This window comes from Aspergillus mulundensis (genome assembly GCF_003369625.1).
Source record: "Aspergillus mulundensis strain DSM 5745 chromosome Unknown scaffold_24, whole genome shotgun sequence".
Classification (NCBI taxonomy): domain Eukaryota; kingdom Fungi; phylum Ascomycota; class Eurotiomycetes; order Eurotiales; family Aspergillaceae; genus Aspergillus; species Aspergillus mulundensis.
In genome coordinates, this window is record NW_020797912.1 from 17,979 (window position 1) to 32,572 (window position 14,594).

At 51.2% G+C, this 14,594-nt stretch overlaps 6 protein-coding genes across 6 annotated transcripts; 3 read left to right on the forward strand and 3 right to left on the reverse strand.

Annotated features, from left to right (window-relative positions):
- Positions 1 to 1,781: 1,781 nt before the first annotated feature.
- On the forward strand, positions 1,782 to 4,990 carry DSM5745_11284 (uncharacterized protein; the record flags this gene model as incomplete). Its single annotated transcript, XM_026753300.1, has 3 exons — positions 1,782 to 1,839; positions 1,972 to 2,115; positions 2,190 to 4,990. The coding sequence occupies 3 exons, from the start codon at positions 1,782 to 1,784 to the stop codon at positions 4,988 to 4,990; spliced, it is 3,003 nt and encodes a 1,000-aa protein (XP_026598073.1).
- A 525-nt stretch (positions 4,991 to 5,515) lies between these two features.
- DSM5745_11285 (uncharacterized protein) lies at positions 5,516 to 7,216 on the forward strand (the record flags this gene model as incomplete). Its single annotated transcript, XM_026753301.1, has 1 exon — positions 5,516 to 7,216. One exon carries the CDS (start codon positions 5,516 to 5,518, stop codon positions 7,214 to 7,216), a length of 1,701 nt encoding a protein of 566 aa, XP_026598074.1.
- A 456-nt stretch (positions 7,217 to 7,672) lies between these two features.
- On the reverse strand, positions 7,673 to 8,449 carry DSM5745_11286 (60S ribosomal uL14 domain-containing protein; the record flags this gene model as incomplete). Its single annotated transcript, XM_026753302.1, has 4 exons — positions 7,673 to 7,705; positions 7,761 to 7,838; positions 7,936 to 8,182; positions 8,352 to 8,449. The coding sequence occupies 4 exons, from the start codon at positions 8,447 to 8,449 to the stop codon at positions 7,673 to 7,675; spliced, it is 456 nt and encodes a 151-aa protein (XP_026598075.1).
- An 849-nt stretch (positions 8,450 to 9,298) lies between these two features.
- rpdA (histone deacetylase RPD3) lies at positions 9,299 to 11,521 on the reverse strand (the record flags this gene model as incomplete). Its single annotated transcript, XM_026753303.1, has 4 exons — positions 9,299 to 10,306; positions 10,356 to 10,897; positions 10,949 to 11,249; positions 11,309 to 11,521. 4 exons carry the CDS (start codon positions 11,519 to 11,521, stop codon positions 9,299 to 9,301), a joined length of 2,064 nt encoding a protein of 687 aa, XP_026598076.1.
- A 603-nt stretch (positions 11,522 to 12,124) lies between these two features.
- Positions 12,125 to 13,373, forward strand: DSM5745_11288 (proteasome regulatory particle lid subunit RPN11; the record flags this gene model as incomplete). Its single annotated transcript, XM_026753304.1, has 4 exons — positions 12,125 to 12,193; positions 12,328 to 12,578; positions 12,631 to 13,166; positions 13,225 to 13,373. 4 exons carry the CDS (start codon positions 12,125 to 12,127, stop codon positions 13,371 to 13,373), a joined length of 1,005 nt encoding a protein of 334 aa, XP_026598077.1.
- A 181-nt stretch (positions 13,374 to 13,554) lies between these two features.
- DSM5745_11289 (uncharacterized protein) lies at positions 13,555 to 14,469 on the reverse strand (the record flags this gene model as incomplete). The annotated part of the gene is made up of 1 exon (XM_026753305.1): positions 13,555 to 14,469. One exon carries the CDS (start codon positions 14,467 to 14,469, stop codon positions 13,555 to 13,557), a length of 915 nt encoding a protein of 304 aa, XP_026598078.1.
- Positions 14,470 to 14,594: the final 125 nt, after the last annotated feature.

The window sequence follows — 14,594 nt, forward strand, 5'->3', positions numbered from 1 at the left end:
CCTTCTTCTGGATGGTTCTACCAGGTCCTTTGACCACAACATCAGCCGCTCGGCTCTGGCTTGCCATTCGATTTATGCCCATGGCTACCTACATATCATCACTGCAGCGAAGTCGTGGCTTCATCAGTGTCCTGCGGTCGGTAAGCACATAGCCGGGAAAAGGCAGTCCGCCCTTCTGACGAGTAATACTCCTCGAGTGGTCTCTTGACTTTTGGCGCTCCGAGACAAGAGTGTGTTTTGAGACAGCAGCAGTATGGCTTGTCGGGGTTTGAGCCGTACCCCAGAGACCTCAAGCTCCAAATTTAAGGCATTGGGCTTAACGCCAGCTCTTGCTGGTCCAATGCAAGCACCTGTCCATTTACACGGCATACTGCCAGGATCATGCAATGAACCGCGATTTCGAGGAATATATCAGCAATTTGAACCAGTCAGAAAGACCGTTTGGGGCTGTCGCCACTGGGAGGAGCATCAAGCTCTGTCAATTTGAAGGCAGGCGATTGCCCGGCCACTGATAGCTCGGAGTATCCAGAGCACTCTCGACATATGCGTTAGAAGGTACGCAGAGGTCGAGAGTAAGATGAATCATCTCAAGATGAACGGAGGGAAATGGACTAGCAGTGACTCCCGTGGATGCTAAGGGCTTGCCAGGCTCACAGAGTCGAAGTCTACATTAGACATGTTCCCCTGTGACCCCTGGTCTTGGCTTGGAAGCAGATTTTGGTCTCGTCTGGAGCAGAAAAATAGAGGAATGCAGGGATCCGTAGACCACACAGTACATAGACAGATGTTCAGCACGAGTCACAACCTACAAGAGTTATCTTGGGGCCTCATTAAAGTTGGACATTCCTCGTTGGGAATGACTTGACGAGGTCAGTCTCCGATTGCATTTCATAAAGTTGTCGATCGCTCACCTACGGAGCCGGGAGTATATATCAGAGCAGAACAGTCTAAACGAGCAGAGGCTCTGCCACGTTCAAGGATATGACGCGCTAACCCTCTGTCGAGAATACAATCCAGGATCATTGATCTGTGCAGCAGCTTAGTATCAAATATAGAAAGAGAGAAAGTACCCCGTAGGAGTCAACAAAGAGATATGTTCAAAGAGGTCACATGACCTATACCCATCCAGCGTCTGACGTTTTCATCAAGAAATAATGGAGACGACAATTATCATTTCAGATACGGAGAGCTCTGGGTAACGATTCAAGCATGTTAAAATAGAAGTCTGTTAGCTCAATTGTACTCCGTCAGGTAGTATGCTGGCACCAATCGCAGACACGTCCGAACTGACACTTCAGCTTCGACTTCCAACTCTCTGGAGTTCCCATCCTCGCCAATTGTCCACTTGAAAGGACCATCGACGTGACAATAGTCGTTCCTTCCTCGTCCTTCCCTTCCTGGCTGGAATTCTGGTCCGGGCCTCGACCAGAACCATACCACCACAGAGTCTACCCCCCACCTCGAGCAGGGCAGTCCAGAATTTAGAGCTTGGATCAGGGAAAACCCTTCTGCTACTACTACCAGACACTCTTTTATCTTTTACTATCTTTATCGTCATATACTACTCCATATCCATCTCTCGAGTGTCCCCATTAAGAGCGGTGGTGACGCCCGCTGCGCAGATCCGCCCTTGCTCTTATATTAAGCCCATATTGCATCGACTTATTACGGCATCGGAGGACGGAGAATTCCCATCGCCTGTGACCTCTCCCTTTCTTCTCCCTTGTCCTCGTCGTTTCTCTGCCTGTTGGTTTCCCTGGGGTCTCCTCGGGCTGAGCACCATGGCGCTGTCTTCCGCGCCTCGTGCGTATCACACAGGAGATCTTCTCCTCGTTATTCGTGAGTTTCTTTACGCTCGTTTCCCGGTCGCGAAACGCTCCTCCTACCCCACTCTCTTACCTTCCGCGCCTCGGTCTCCTCCGCTTCTCTGTTGTCTTACTATGTGACTGATACATGCCAATTAATGTATAGATGATTTCGCCGCGCGCTCAGAGGATGAACTCGACTTGCGAAAGGGTGAGAAAATCGAGTTGGTCGAGCTGGATGATGGCTTCGGCGATGGATGGTACCTAGGGAAGGACATGAAGACTGGAATGACCGGTCTTTTCCCAGGAGGTGTGTGACCTGTCCGATCCTTCATACAATGACGCGATTGTTGATTTACTAATGTGGACAATTGCCGTTCCTAGTCTATACCACCAGAGCACCCAATATCCCTGTGCGACCTCGGACCGATACGTTAGATTCGAATGCGCTTAAGTCAGACGGAGATGGGGAAACATCACTCTACCAAGGGATAGGCACACCGGACTCTGGAGACTTGGTTTCGACTTCCAAGAGCGAGGATTCGACTCCGCATGCGTCTCGACACGTTAGCATGACCGACCTTGGAGGTGCTCACGGACAAAACGAAACGAACCCGTCCTTGCTAGCGCCAAAGCAGCAGCAACCTCCAAATCGGTCGAGTTCTTCCCCCCTGCCGAACAGCAAGCTAGCGAGCGACATCCAACAATCACTGCGACAGACACTTGATCCCCACCCCAACGGTCAGGACAGTCCAGTCATGAACGAGACACTAAGTGTCATTGATGAGCATATTACGGACCTCAGCACCCCACGCCACAGCGTAAAGCCACCAGCTGACCAAAAAACGTTAAATGACTCCGCTAGTGAGTACAGTAGCCATCTAGACCACCGAATGTCGTACATAAACGGCCATGAAACCGATGAGGAAGAAGGCAATCAACCCTCTGAGGAAGAGGTTCGAAGGTGGGAAGTTGGAGAGACCGTTAAACAACTGCGTCAGCTCGGGGTGGAAGACAAGCATTGCGATATCTTTGAAGAACAGGAGATCTCCGGAGACGTGCTTTTGGATATGAACCAGGATTTCATCATGATGAAGGAATTCGATTTCGGTGTAATGGGACGACGACTGAAAACCTGGCATAAAATCAAATCGTTCCAGGAAGAGATCAAAGGGTACAAAGACCAACAGTCATCGACTGCCCGAGGCTCGGTTGCCGCGTTTTCGACAATGTCTGAAGAGCGCTCTCAGAGCCGCGCTGGTCAGACAGGGCCGCTGCGTCCGCGAATACCGAACTTTAGAGGGTCATTCAGTAGCACTCAACACCCCCGTTTGGTCAGCAATAATCTGCAAAGTGAGACGAGCCCTCCTATAACCCCGCAAACACCATCAACAGGGTTTATGGACCATACTCGCCGACCTTCTGCCGCGTCGATCCGGGAGATTAACCACCAAAGGCGACATTCGTCATTGGACGCTACAAGTCGTTACTCGATAACCGGGGAAACGTCTCCGCACGTCGGAATGTCTCACGGAAAGAAGGGATCTTTCGATCGTGGTTGGACCATGTCTCTCGGAGCGCAGCGGGCAACCCCGCGTCCAGGAACCGCCCTGGGGGCTCCCAGTGCCGGAGTTCAATATTCCAATGGAGTGGACTCGGCTGTAGCTGATGATTTGGACCGTGGGTATTTCTCAGGCCCGGAGACAGACCACCGAGTGCAGCGAAGAGTTCTTCAGAAGCGAACATCGGTAACCGGTAGTGCTCACTCATTGCAACCAAACCAACCCGATGAGCAACTCAAGACCACTCGAAGACATTCGCGGATCAGCAGCTTGGACTCAATAACAGACCCTCCTCCCGCTTTGAATGCGGGTACTACCTACCCCCTCCCTTCTTCCAAAGGACGATTGCGGAGTTTGAGCACCCGTATTTCTGCTCAGCAATCCTCTCACAGTTCCGGATCCAAGGGATCTAGCGGTGGATTCCTCTCTTCATTTGGTCCAAAGGCCGGAAAGCCGGACTCGGATTCTGCACGTACCGCGCCGCAACCGTTGCAGCAGATCAAAAAGGCGGGACCTAAATTCCGGCGTGCTGTTGGGCTCCGAACGTCCGAGGCAACTGGCAAGGGCGCCGATGCAACTGCGGTTCCGGCATCCCCTGTTAATGATGCCGATCCGGCCTCTGTTCGAACAGGGTCGACGACGCCTTCGACGTCGAAGAGCTCTGAACGACATAGCACTGATGGCTCTGGGAAAACAGCAGAAGGCGGTATATCAGTGCCACGAGCTCGACCGTCTGTCAAGTCAGGGGTGAAATCGAAAAAAGACACCAGTGCCTATACTCGAGGCCTGGAGAAGAAGACTCCACAAGAACAGATGGATGGCTGCGATTTCTCCGGATGGATGAAGAAACGGTCTTCAAACTTAATGACCACCTGGAAGCCTCGTCTATTTGTTTTGCGTGGTCGTCGCCTTTCTTATTACTATTCCGAGAATGATACAGAGGAACGGGGCTTGATCGATATCACCGCTCATCGGGTTCTCCGAGCTGACAATGATCCAATTGTTGCGCTACATGCGACGATTACGGGCGCCACAGTCTCGCCTACGTCACCTGCAGGTAGCGCGCAGACTGGTAATGGCTCAGTCTCAGAAAACGGTTCGACGTCGGAATCTAAGCGCGGGTCGCGCTCGGACAAGGAAGGTCCCTTCTTCTTCAAACTCATACCGCCAAAGACGACTCGCACGGTGCAATTCACGAAACCCGCGGTCCATTATTTCCAAGTTGACAGCATTCAGCAAGGCCGCCTGTGGATGGCCGCGTTGATGAAGGCAACTATCGAGCGGGACATCCATCTTCCGATTGAAACAACAAACAAGCAGAGGACCATCAGTCTCAAGGAGGCCCAGTTGAGTAACCAGCGACCCCCGGCCTTGATGCCTGAGGGCCGAGTAACAGCAGAAGACGTCGTGGTCGAAGATGCCTTGGTTGAGGATGCACCAATCGAAGATGCCACCACGAAGGACGAGAAGGGAGCCGGATTAATGATCCAGGGTCTTGATATCGAGCAAGTCGACTCGCCAGTGGATGTGGACGACCTCAAGAACTCCAACCCACTGGGAGACCTTGATACCGGCCCCTCGTCTCTGCTTCCAGATGCGGCTCGCACATCTCCACCAAAATGATGTGTTGATGACTGCTTTTCACTCTTTCCACATACCTTCTTTCTTTAAACTTTATGTTCGTTTGGTCCCCTTTGTCTACCCCTGGCGTTAATGTGATATACCCCCTGTTTCGCAACATGTTTCAACGGTCAGCATCATCCTATTTTTATAATCTGACATGGGTTTCCTTTGGAGTGATTGGATTTTGATGGGACATTGGATGATGATTTGGAAGTTGTTGGACAGTCACGACGCAGCGAGGACTTGTAAGACTGGATCAGTGTATGCAGAATTATATAATAACAGCGACTAGCTACTAATCCTGTAATAATCGATGATTGTTAACTGCCTGCCCGGTTAGTATAGGGTCTCTACTGTGGTCTCTAACTGTCAAGAATGATCTGCGCCCCGCCGAGCCGCCATCAAAATTAAGTCTCCAGGTCAGTGCATGTTTATATTTTCCTTTCCCATCTTCAAAGGATTGACTATTATTGAACATGGCTCGATGACATATGTAAATTTTCTATTCTCTTTTATGTCGCCTCCATGTCCCTGCGTCGGCTCCTTTCTCGGCTTCTCCTCGGCCTTCTTCCGCTCGCCGTCACCACGACCGTCTACCTGTACCTCTACCCCGTCTTCTCCGGCTGCGCATATCCTCTCCCTTTCGACAATCCCAAGACCTCACAATCTACCAGCGCATTCTTCCACACCCTCAAACAACACCTCACACCGCAGTCCACTTTCAATCAAGACCCAGCGATAGTCCGCCTCCTCGTCCTAGCCGACCCCCAGCTCGAGGGCGACAGCTCCCTCCCACGCCCGGAAAACGAACTCGGAGCCCGACTTCAAAAATACTGGAACGATACCCTTGAATCTGTCAACAACACGCCGTTCCTTGCCAACCTCGATGCTTGGAAGACGATTTCAGCAGCCCTGCGGAGCCTCGTCGCGCAAGATATCCCGCGCGCCTTTGCCGCACAGCGAAAGCGACTCGATCTGCTAGGGAACGATTACTATCTCGCGCACATATATCGCACATTACACTGGTGGACAAGACCGACGCATGTTACAGTCCTGGGCGACCTTATCGGGAGCCAATGGGTCACGGATGAGGAGTTTCGGCGGAGGGGAGATCGGTATTGGCAGCGTGTCTTCAAGGGGGGAGAGCGGATAGATGATACGATTACCCGAACGGGGAAAGAGGACTACGTTGAAGTTGCTGGGGTCGAGAGCGACAAGGAGCTACTGCCCTCCTCGCCCTCATGGGCACACCGGATCATCAACATCGTTGGCAACCACGACGTAGGGTACTCGGGGGACGCCAGCGAACGCCGTATCTCGCGTTTCGAGAAAGTCTTCGGCCGTGCGAATTGGGACATCCGGCTCCATCACCCCCCAGTTGGGAATCTCACGCCTACGCTACATCTGATTAACCTCAACAGCCTGACGCTCGACGGACCGGCTTATTCCCAGGATATCCAAAGCCAGGGATACGCATACATTAACAGCCTTCTTGACAGATCCTATACAGTTGATGACCGAAGCACGTTTACGCTCCTGCTTACTCACCTTCCGCTCCATAAGCCGGACGGCGTCTGCACGGATGGCCCTTACTTTACCTACTTTGAAAAGGACGACGAATCAAGTAAAGAGCGGTATAAGGCCGGTGGACTGCGCGAGCAGAACCATCTCAGCGAGCACGTGAGTTCCAACGGGGTTTTGCAGGGGATCTTTGGAATGAGCGGGGATGAGACTGCGCCGGAAGGTGGACGGGGGCGAAACGGGCTTATTCTAACGGGCCATGATCATACGGGATGCGATGTCGTTCATTCGATACAGAAAAAACCACCGTCGCTTGCTGAGAACAACGAAGATGCTCCCCCTGACGAAGCCAACGACGACCAACCGGCCTGGACATGGAACACCACCCGGTACAACCCTAACGCCCAAAACCACGATCAATCATTCTCCCCGTCAATCCGAGAAATCACCCTCCGCTCCATGATGGGCGAGTACGGCGGCAACGCAGGTCTTCTGTCTCTTTGGTTCGACGCTACCACGTCAGAGTGGAAGTACGCCATGACCATGTGCCCCGCCGGCGTGCAGCATATTTGGTGGGCGGTGCATGTAATTGACCTTATCACGCTGGTTGTTGGGATCCTGTATGCTTTGGTCTGGGTGCTTGGATATTTTGGGTCTAAATTGCCATCCAAGCGACTTGTCGCGGCTGATAAGAAGATGAAATAAGAGCTTGATTTGAGGCTTTGATTATCTTATGAGAGGGACCCGATTTGTTGTCCGTTTTCTTCTGCTGTATAGTATTCTTTTGGTTTCCCTTGTGTGTATATTAATAGAGCGTTGGAAAGACGGCTAGAATGACTGTCTAGTTCGAATGGGTGAGAATTGTACATGACCTTTATTTACTCCGTTTTTAAAACGATACAATTAACAGCCAATAAGAACGAGGGTCCTCAATAAGAGGATGGTGAACTATACGAGGCACCATTCCCCTTTCTTTGTAATCGTTGCTCATCGATGCATTTGTCCAACATACGGCTGCCCATGTAGCTTCGCCCGAACGGCGGATGCAAGCGAAACAAGAAGAGAGGACGAATGGAAAGAGTATCAAGATCTTTTTCATTTTTAAAAAGAAGCCCGCTGGTATTTCGTTCTAATACATCCCATTTCCCGTTGGACACCCGTTTACATAACAACACCGGAGTTGGAGGCAATACGCTTGAAAGAGGCATGTCAGTACGGAGCCATACATGATATGACGGATACAACTCACAGGCCAAAGCTCAGCAGCCTCCTTACCGACGGGGCCGGTAATGGCGGAACCCTTCATTTCACCCTTGGCGTTGACGATCTGAACGTATGAATGTTAGATAACTTCCTCTAAATCCCAGCGACCCTATTGAATTCGACGGCCGCATTCCAAAACGATTCGCGCAGGGAAAACGTACAACACCGGCATTGTCCTCGAAGTAGAGGTAGATGCCGTCAGGTCGGCGCCAGGGCTTGCTCTGGCGGACAACGACAGCGGGCATGACCTTCTTACGGAGCTCGGGCTTTCCCTTCTTGACGGTGGCCATGACCATGTCACCGACACCGGCGGCGGGGAGACGGTTCAGGCGCGCACCGATACCCTTGACGGAGATGATGTAGAGGTTACGGGCACCGGAGTTGTCGCAGCAGTTGAGGACGGCGCCGCTATTCGAATGTTAGTCCTGGTTCCTATTCAGGTCGGGAGTGATTTCGGTGTGTTCGTTTGGAGGGCAGAGGAGGGTAGAACGGATCGAGATATCGGATTCATGTTCGATGTTCGATGTTCGGCGTGCAGTTCAAGTTGGTTCGGATTGGGTTGATGGTTGGAACGTACCAAGGCAGACCGAGCGTCATCTTCAGCTTGTTGCCGGCAACACCACGACTATTGAGGAAAGATTGGTCAGTTATTGCTCTTTTCAAAGCCGTGGTCATATTCCCAGCAAAACTTGAATCTCGAATCCATATCATTCTAGCCCCGGCCATAGAGAGAAAAAAAAAGTCGATCAATTGTTCTGTCCATGTCGTTTCGTCCACAGCCCCGTTCATTCCCCTCTCTTCCTCGTCCAGTTCATCATCGAATCGCTTCTTCTCCGCGTACTGGCAGCGTCGAGCCGGATAATCGAATCGTCCATGGCGTAGCATATCCCAGCGCAAACCACAAGCATGACGGAATAAATTCAAAAACTCACCCTCTCTTGGAAGACATCTTGGCTATGTATTCGCGTTAACGGTGTCGGATAACGGGTTTGGCGACAGAAGGGAGGCGACGAGAGGTCGAGACGGAGTTGGATGGCTTTCCACTTGGGTTTCTCAGTGTTCTCGCTTAGTGCGGGTGTGCTCTGTAAAATCTTGGCGGTGGGGCCTCATTGGCTCTGCTGGGTGGGGCTGTTGAGCCCTAAGGCTTTGCTGTTTCGGGAAGACATCTCTGCTTTAGCTTTGTCAGCTGGATTGTTAAGGGCATAGCGGCATAACCTGATGGTGAGAACTGGATCTACTCTTGGAGCGATAGGTAGATGGCTGATTCTCCCTCCTTCTGGTCTGTGGACAATCCTTTAAGTGTGACTGAGAACTAGACAACGTAGAATCGACATAATACAAGAATCGAAATTGAGTACATAAATTATCTCTTCATCAAGTTCAGATGTAAAGCGGTATACCATAATGCGAAAGAACAACCTTCCTTTAAAAACAATGCCAGATAGTCTCCAAAGTCCGAACACCATATCCTTTGCGCCAGGAACCCGAGTACAAACGCCGCTGCCATTATTGCTGGGCTAGCCCTTACGCCTTCGAGGCTTCGGGCTGAGTCTCTGCACTTGGCTCCTCGGGCTTGGACGTCTCTTGCTCCGCTGTCACCGCGTGGGTGACCTCACTTCGAGGAGCTTCAGGAGCCTTGTCTTTGGTCTCGGTTGTCACCGTTGTAGGCCCGGTCCCCTTCGCAGTCTCTGATTCTTTCTGCTCCGGGCCCCCGTTGTCATCGGATGCTTTTGTTTGAGGCGTCGGCTCGGGCACGGCATTCTCTGACGCGAGTGTCTCTTCCGCGGGGTTATTATGCAGCGTCTCGTCCACCATTGGCGCTTGCTCCTGGTTTATATCAGGCACGGGGACATCTGCGTCTTCCATGGTCGTATCTTCATCTGCTGGTCTTGCAGAGTCTGGGCGAGAAACAGGAACAGACGTAGGGGCTGGTTCTCTCGCATCGATAATCATCTCGGATGGCTCGTCAGTGGATCTGTTCTCCGCTCTGGATGGAGCCTCGGCAGCGGAAGACGTTCCCTGGGCTTCAGAATCGGCTTCCGGTCCAGGCGCTTCTGTCATCTTCGCATCGGCGCCAATGTCCATCTCATCATCGGGGACAGATGAAGCGTCCTGTGGTGTAGCCATTCCACTTTCAACTCCAGAATCACCAAGATCTAGCCGGTAGTTGGCTTGGTTGCGTCGTTGTAGGTGAGTCGGTTTGCGAGTGACGCCATTTGCAGCGTTCTCATCCTCATCCTCGCTATCGCTCAGCTCGCCTGACTTTTCGACATATTGATCAAACCGTCGCTTTGTGAAACGTTTGTCTTTGTTTTCATCCTCATCCAAATCGTCGAGGATCGCCTCGGCTTCGTCGTCCATGCCGTCTACCAGGGATTCACGTGGAACGTCAGTCATCTGCACGGATGGAGCAAAGGCCGTTCGCTTGAGGTTCTCGACAACTTGTGTTCGAATCTTGTCTAGGTATTCTCTTGTGTTGGCGTTGTCCATATTTGATGGCCGGACGTCCAGCTCATAATCAGGTGCAAAGTACTGTCTTGTGTAAGCATGTTGGTTATTACGCCATCGATGCGGCACTCACCTCGTAATAGTCGTTGTAAGGAAGTTCAGATCCTAGGTTATCGCCGACAAGTATACCAGTCTCGAATGCCCAGGTTCGCGCAACATTGCGCATGGTATAACCACCACCTCCGAGGATCAGCGTCGGTAGATTGAAACTTTTCACATAGTTGACGCAGTTCGCGTGGCCACGCATGCTGAGGTTGAAGCATCCTAGGCGATCACCCGAAAGACTGTCGCCGCCGCATTGGAGGACAACAGCCTCCGGACGGTACCAGTCCATTACGCTCTTAATGACAGGCTCGAAGATGCTCTTGTAAGAGACATCATCAATACCATCACGGAGCGGGAAGTTGACGGCATAATATTTACCCTGTCCAACTCCAATATCACGCAGTTCACCTGTTCCGGGAAAGTACTCGCCGTACTTGTGAAACGAGACTGTCATCACGCGGTCTGTGGTGTAAAACGCCTCTTCCACGCCATCACCGTGATGAACATCAATGTCAATGTATAGAACTCGCTGCTTGAAGCGGAGCAACTCAAGGATACCGAGAACAATGTCTAAATGGGTTCATCAGTGTGGTGTAATACAAACAATAGCATTTGACCTACCGTTCACATAGCAGAAACCACTAGCTTCGCTTTTCTTAGCGTGGTGGAGGCCGCCAGCCCAGTTCACGGCGATATCGCATTTATTCCGATTGAGACGGGCGGCACCCTCCATACTACCGCCAGCGCTGATGCCACAGAACTCAAACAGCCCGTCGAACACAGGACAGTCGTCACCAACATTGTACTTGCTTTGTTCCTTTGCATATGCCTCCATGTTGTCGGGGGTAACTTTTGAAAGAAAGTCGATATATTCATCGGTATGGAACTGGGTCATTTCGAATTTGGAAGCGGGCTTCGCACGCTACAAGGGCTAACGGTTAGCGCACAGCTTCTCAATACAACACATACATAATAACTCACGTAGATCTCCATCTTCTTGTAAAGACTGTAATTCATCACCAAGCTGTGCGTCATCCTGATGCGATGCGGCTTCATAGGATGCCCCGACACATACGCATAGTTTCCCACATCGGAGTCGTAGAAATAGGCGACTCTCTTGCTGCGATCTGAAGGTCCATTCAGGTTAATGGGATCCAAAGGAGGCCCTGCAGGCCCTGAAGTTCCGGAAGCCATGTTGAAGGTTGGCTGGTTAAAAGGCTACAGTTAATTCTTGGTTAGGACGGCGGATGGGAATATCTCCAAAGCGCGGAGTTTCCTCGGGGAATGAGAAGGCCGTGGTAAAAGATAATAAACGCAAGATCCGAGACCAAATCTCGCCTAAAAGAAGCAGACCGACCCGTCTATTAGGTAAAGAGGTTAATGAGCATGCATCAGAGTGATTGGAGCTATGAGTTGAATTGGGTTGGATGAGAATCTACTCCGGGCTGGGAGGAAACGAAGGGGAGGGCCGAGCGAAAGGCGGCGCCCGCACAGGAGCTGCCTTCACCGCCTTCGTCAGCCTCTCATGCCTGCGAAGCTCAAGCCTGGATCACCACGGACACGGCATCTCAACCAACGCCTCATTCGATACCTATCCCCCATCTCCGTCCTTCTCCTCTGCTCTCTCTCGTCATCTGATCCGACCTCTGTACGGCTTTGGTTTCTTTTCCATTTTCTACTCTCATCCCGTTGGCGCCGCTCCAACGCCTACAGACCGTTCGGAGCTTCCGCTGAGGAAGTAATCCTTTACTTCTTGATTCCGATTAATTTGTCTTCCTCTAGACTTCATCGACAACAATGGATAGACTTACTCGAATGATTCAGGCCGCCCAAGGCATGGGCATGAATGGCGCGGCCCCAGGTGCTGTGAGTGGTGGACACCTCCCGGCCACCTTACCCTACTGCTTTTGTCTGAAGTTGAGCACGATGTGTCAAATACTCGGAATTTCAGGGTGTACATAAACGCCGAGTCATTAGATGCTAATGCCGTAATGACATAGGACACGAACCTCCTCGATAACTGCGAAACCGTACACATTTCATCACTTGCGCTATTGAAGATGCTAAGGCATGGACGAGCAGGTGTGCCCATGGAAGTGATGGGTCTGATGCTGGGTGAATTTGTGGATGAATATACGGTGCGGGTAACGGATGTGTTTGCGATGCCTCAAAGTGGTACAGGTGTCAGTGTCGAAGCTGTCGACCCTGTATTTCAGACCAAGATGATGGACATGCTTCGGCAAACTGGACGGTAAGCTTCATTTAGGAGATATGCTTGGCTTGGGCTGAGAATCATGCTTTAGACCGGAACCCGTTGTCGGCTGGTATCACTCCCATCCCGGTTTTGGATGCTGGCTCTCCTCCGTCGATATCAACACCCAGCAATCGTTCGAGCAGCTTACGCCACGCGCTGTCGCTGTAGTCGTTGACCCAATTCAGTCCGTCAAAGGCAAGGTTGTCATCGATGCCTTCCGTCTTATCCAGCCCCAGACCGTTGTTATGGGTCAAGAACCCCGACAAACCACCTCTAACCTGGGTCACTTGAACAAGCCATCGATTCAGGCTCTCATTCATGGATTAAACAGACACTACTACAGCATTGGCATCAACTACCGCAAGACAGGACTGGAGGAGAACATGCTGATGAACCTTCACAAGCAAGTCTGGACCGAGGCGCTGCAAATGAATGACTTCCACGACGAATGCCAGCACAACGTTGACCGTATGAAGCAACTCGTCAACCTGGCAGAGGGCTACGAGAAACGAGTGAAGGAAGAGACTGAGCTCACTAAGGACCAGTTGAAGACGAGATATGTCGGCAAGGTTGACCCCAAGAAGCGTAAGCACTATACATCAATTATAAAAAGATCCGGAGTATATTCTAACGAATACACCAGACATCGAGGACGTGAGCCAACAGTTGATCGAAGACAACATTGTCGCTGTCTCACGGCAGATGATCGATAAGGAGGCTTCGGTGGCACGTCAGTCGAATGGAAAGGGCCCCCAGAATGGCACCGGTATGGATGTGGACGAGGAGCTATAATGGATATATGCTGCCAGAACATAGCTACAGATCTTACTGACTTGACGAAATGACATTCTGAAGGTCGTGTGTTATCAACGACCTAGAGATTGAATTCCATGGTTTATCAATCCTTTGATTGAGGAGGCCTAGTGGCAAAAAAGCTATATACAATACTCTTCAAGGGACTTCCAAGTTATGTTCACACAACTTCTTCGAAGAATGAAGGGTTCTCCCTGACATAAGTAACTGGGGGTCTTCTGGCGGTACTCTGCAACCCGTAGACAACCCTCTCCGCAATCATGTCCTCCTTATCGTAGTCCGTCCACCCTCTTTGAGGACCCCACACGATCTTTTTGCCCGCTGTTCTTGCTTCATGCAGCAGTCGCTTCATTAATGCCCCGCCCTTCATGACAGACGGGTTTCCATCAAATTCGACGTACCCCAAACGTGGCAGTTTTTCCAGGATTTGCTGTAACAAACCGCCGGCAAAGTCGGAGTAAAAATTATTTGAGATACGGAAGCCGTTGAATACTGGATGGGACGGATCGCACTCAACAAAGACCTTCAAAACCCGGAGACGGGTCATCTCTTCCAGCCCTAGTTGACGGGTAACCCTCCATGAGCGAGGCGGTGCCGTCCAGCTTGATCCTAATATCAACTCAATTGTACCGATAGAGGAGCGATATTTAGTCGGTATACTCCTGATAGTAGGTATCCGTGAATAGTCTTGAATATGGAAGATGCGGAAAGCCTGTGTCGAGTAGAAGTAATCAGATGCTTCATCATGCAGTTGTCTCGAAGCGAGGAAAAGAGCAATTCGGTCGGATTGAGGCGAACGCGAGGGGTTTCTCGCGGATGCCCCCACGTTGCCGTTAGTCTCCCTGCTGCGACGCCGGGGTGTAAACAGGGCAAAGTGGTAGATGCGTAGACGGATCTCAGCCGGTAGATCGAATAAGCGAAATGGCTCACTCGGCGTGGGGTAAATCTTCTCCTCTTCGTCTTCGTCGGAATCGTACGCCGTCGACGCCATATTGCGAAGCTTGTATCGACCATCTTCAGGTGGAGGATCCGCGAAACGTACTCTTCGCAAGGGTTCTATAAGGTCGTCGGCCATCGCAACAGATTGGAAGATTGTGATCTAGAGGATATACGCAGGAACGATACGGAAGTGTGCAAGCCGTCACTAGGCGATTGATGGTCTATAACATGCCATTATTGATTTTAAACTGAAATCGAGAA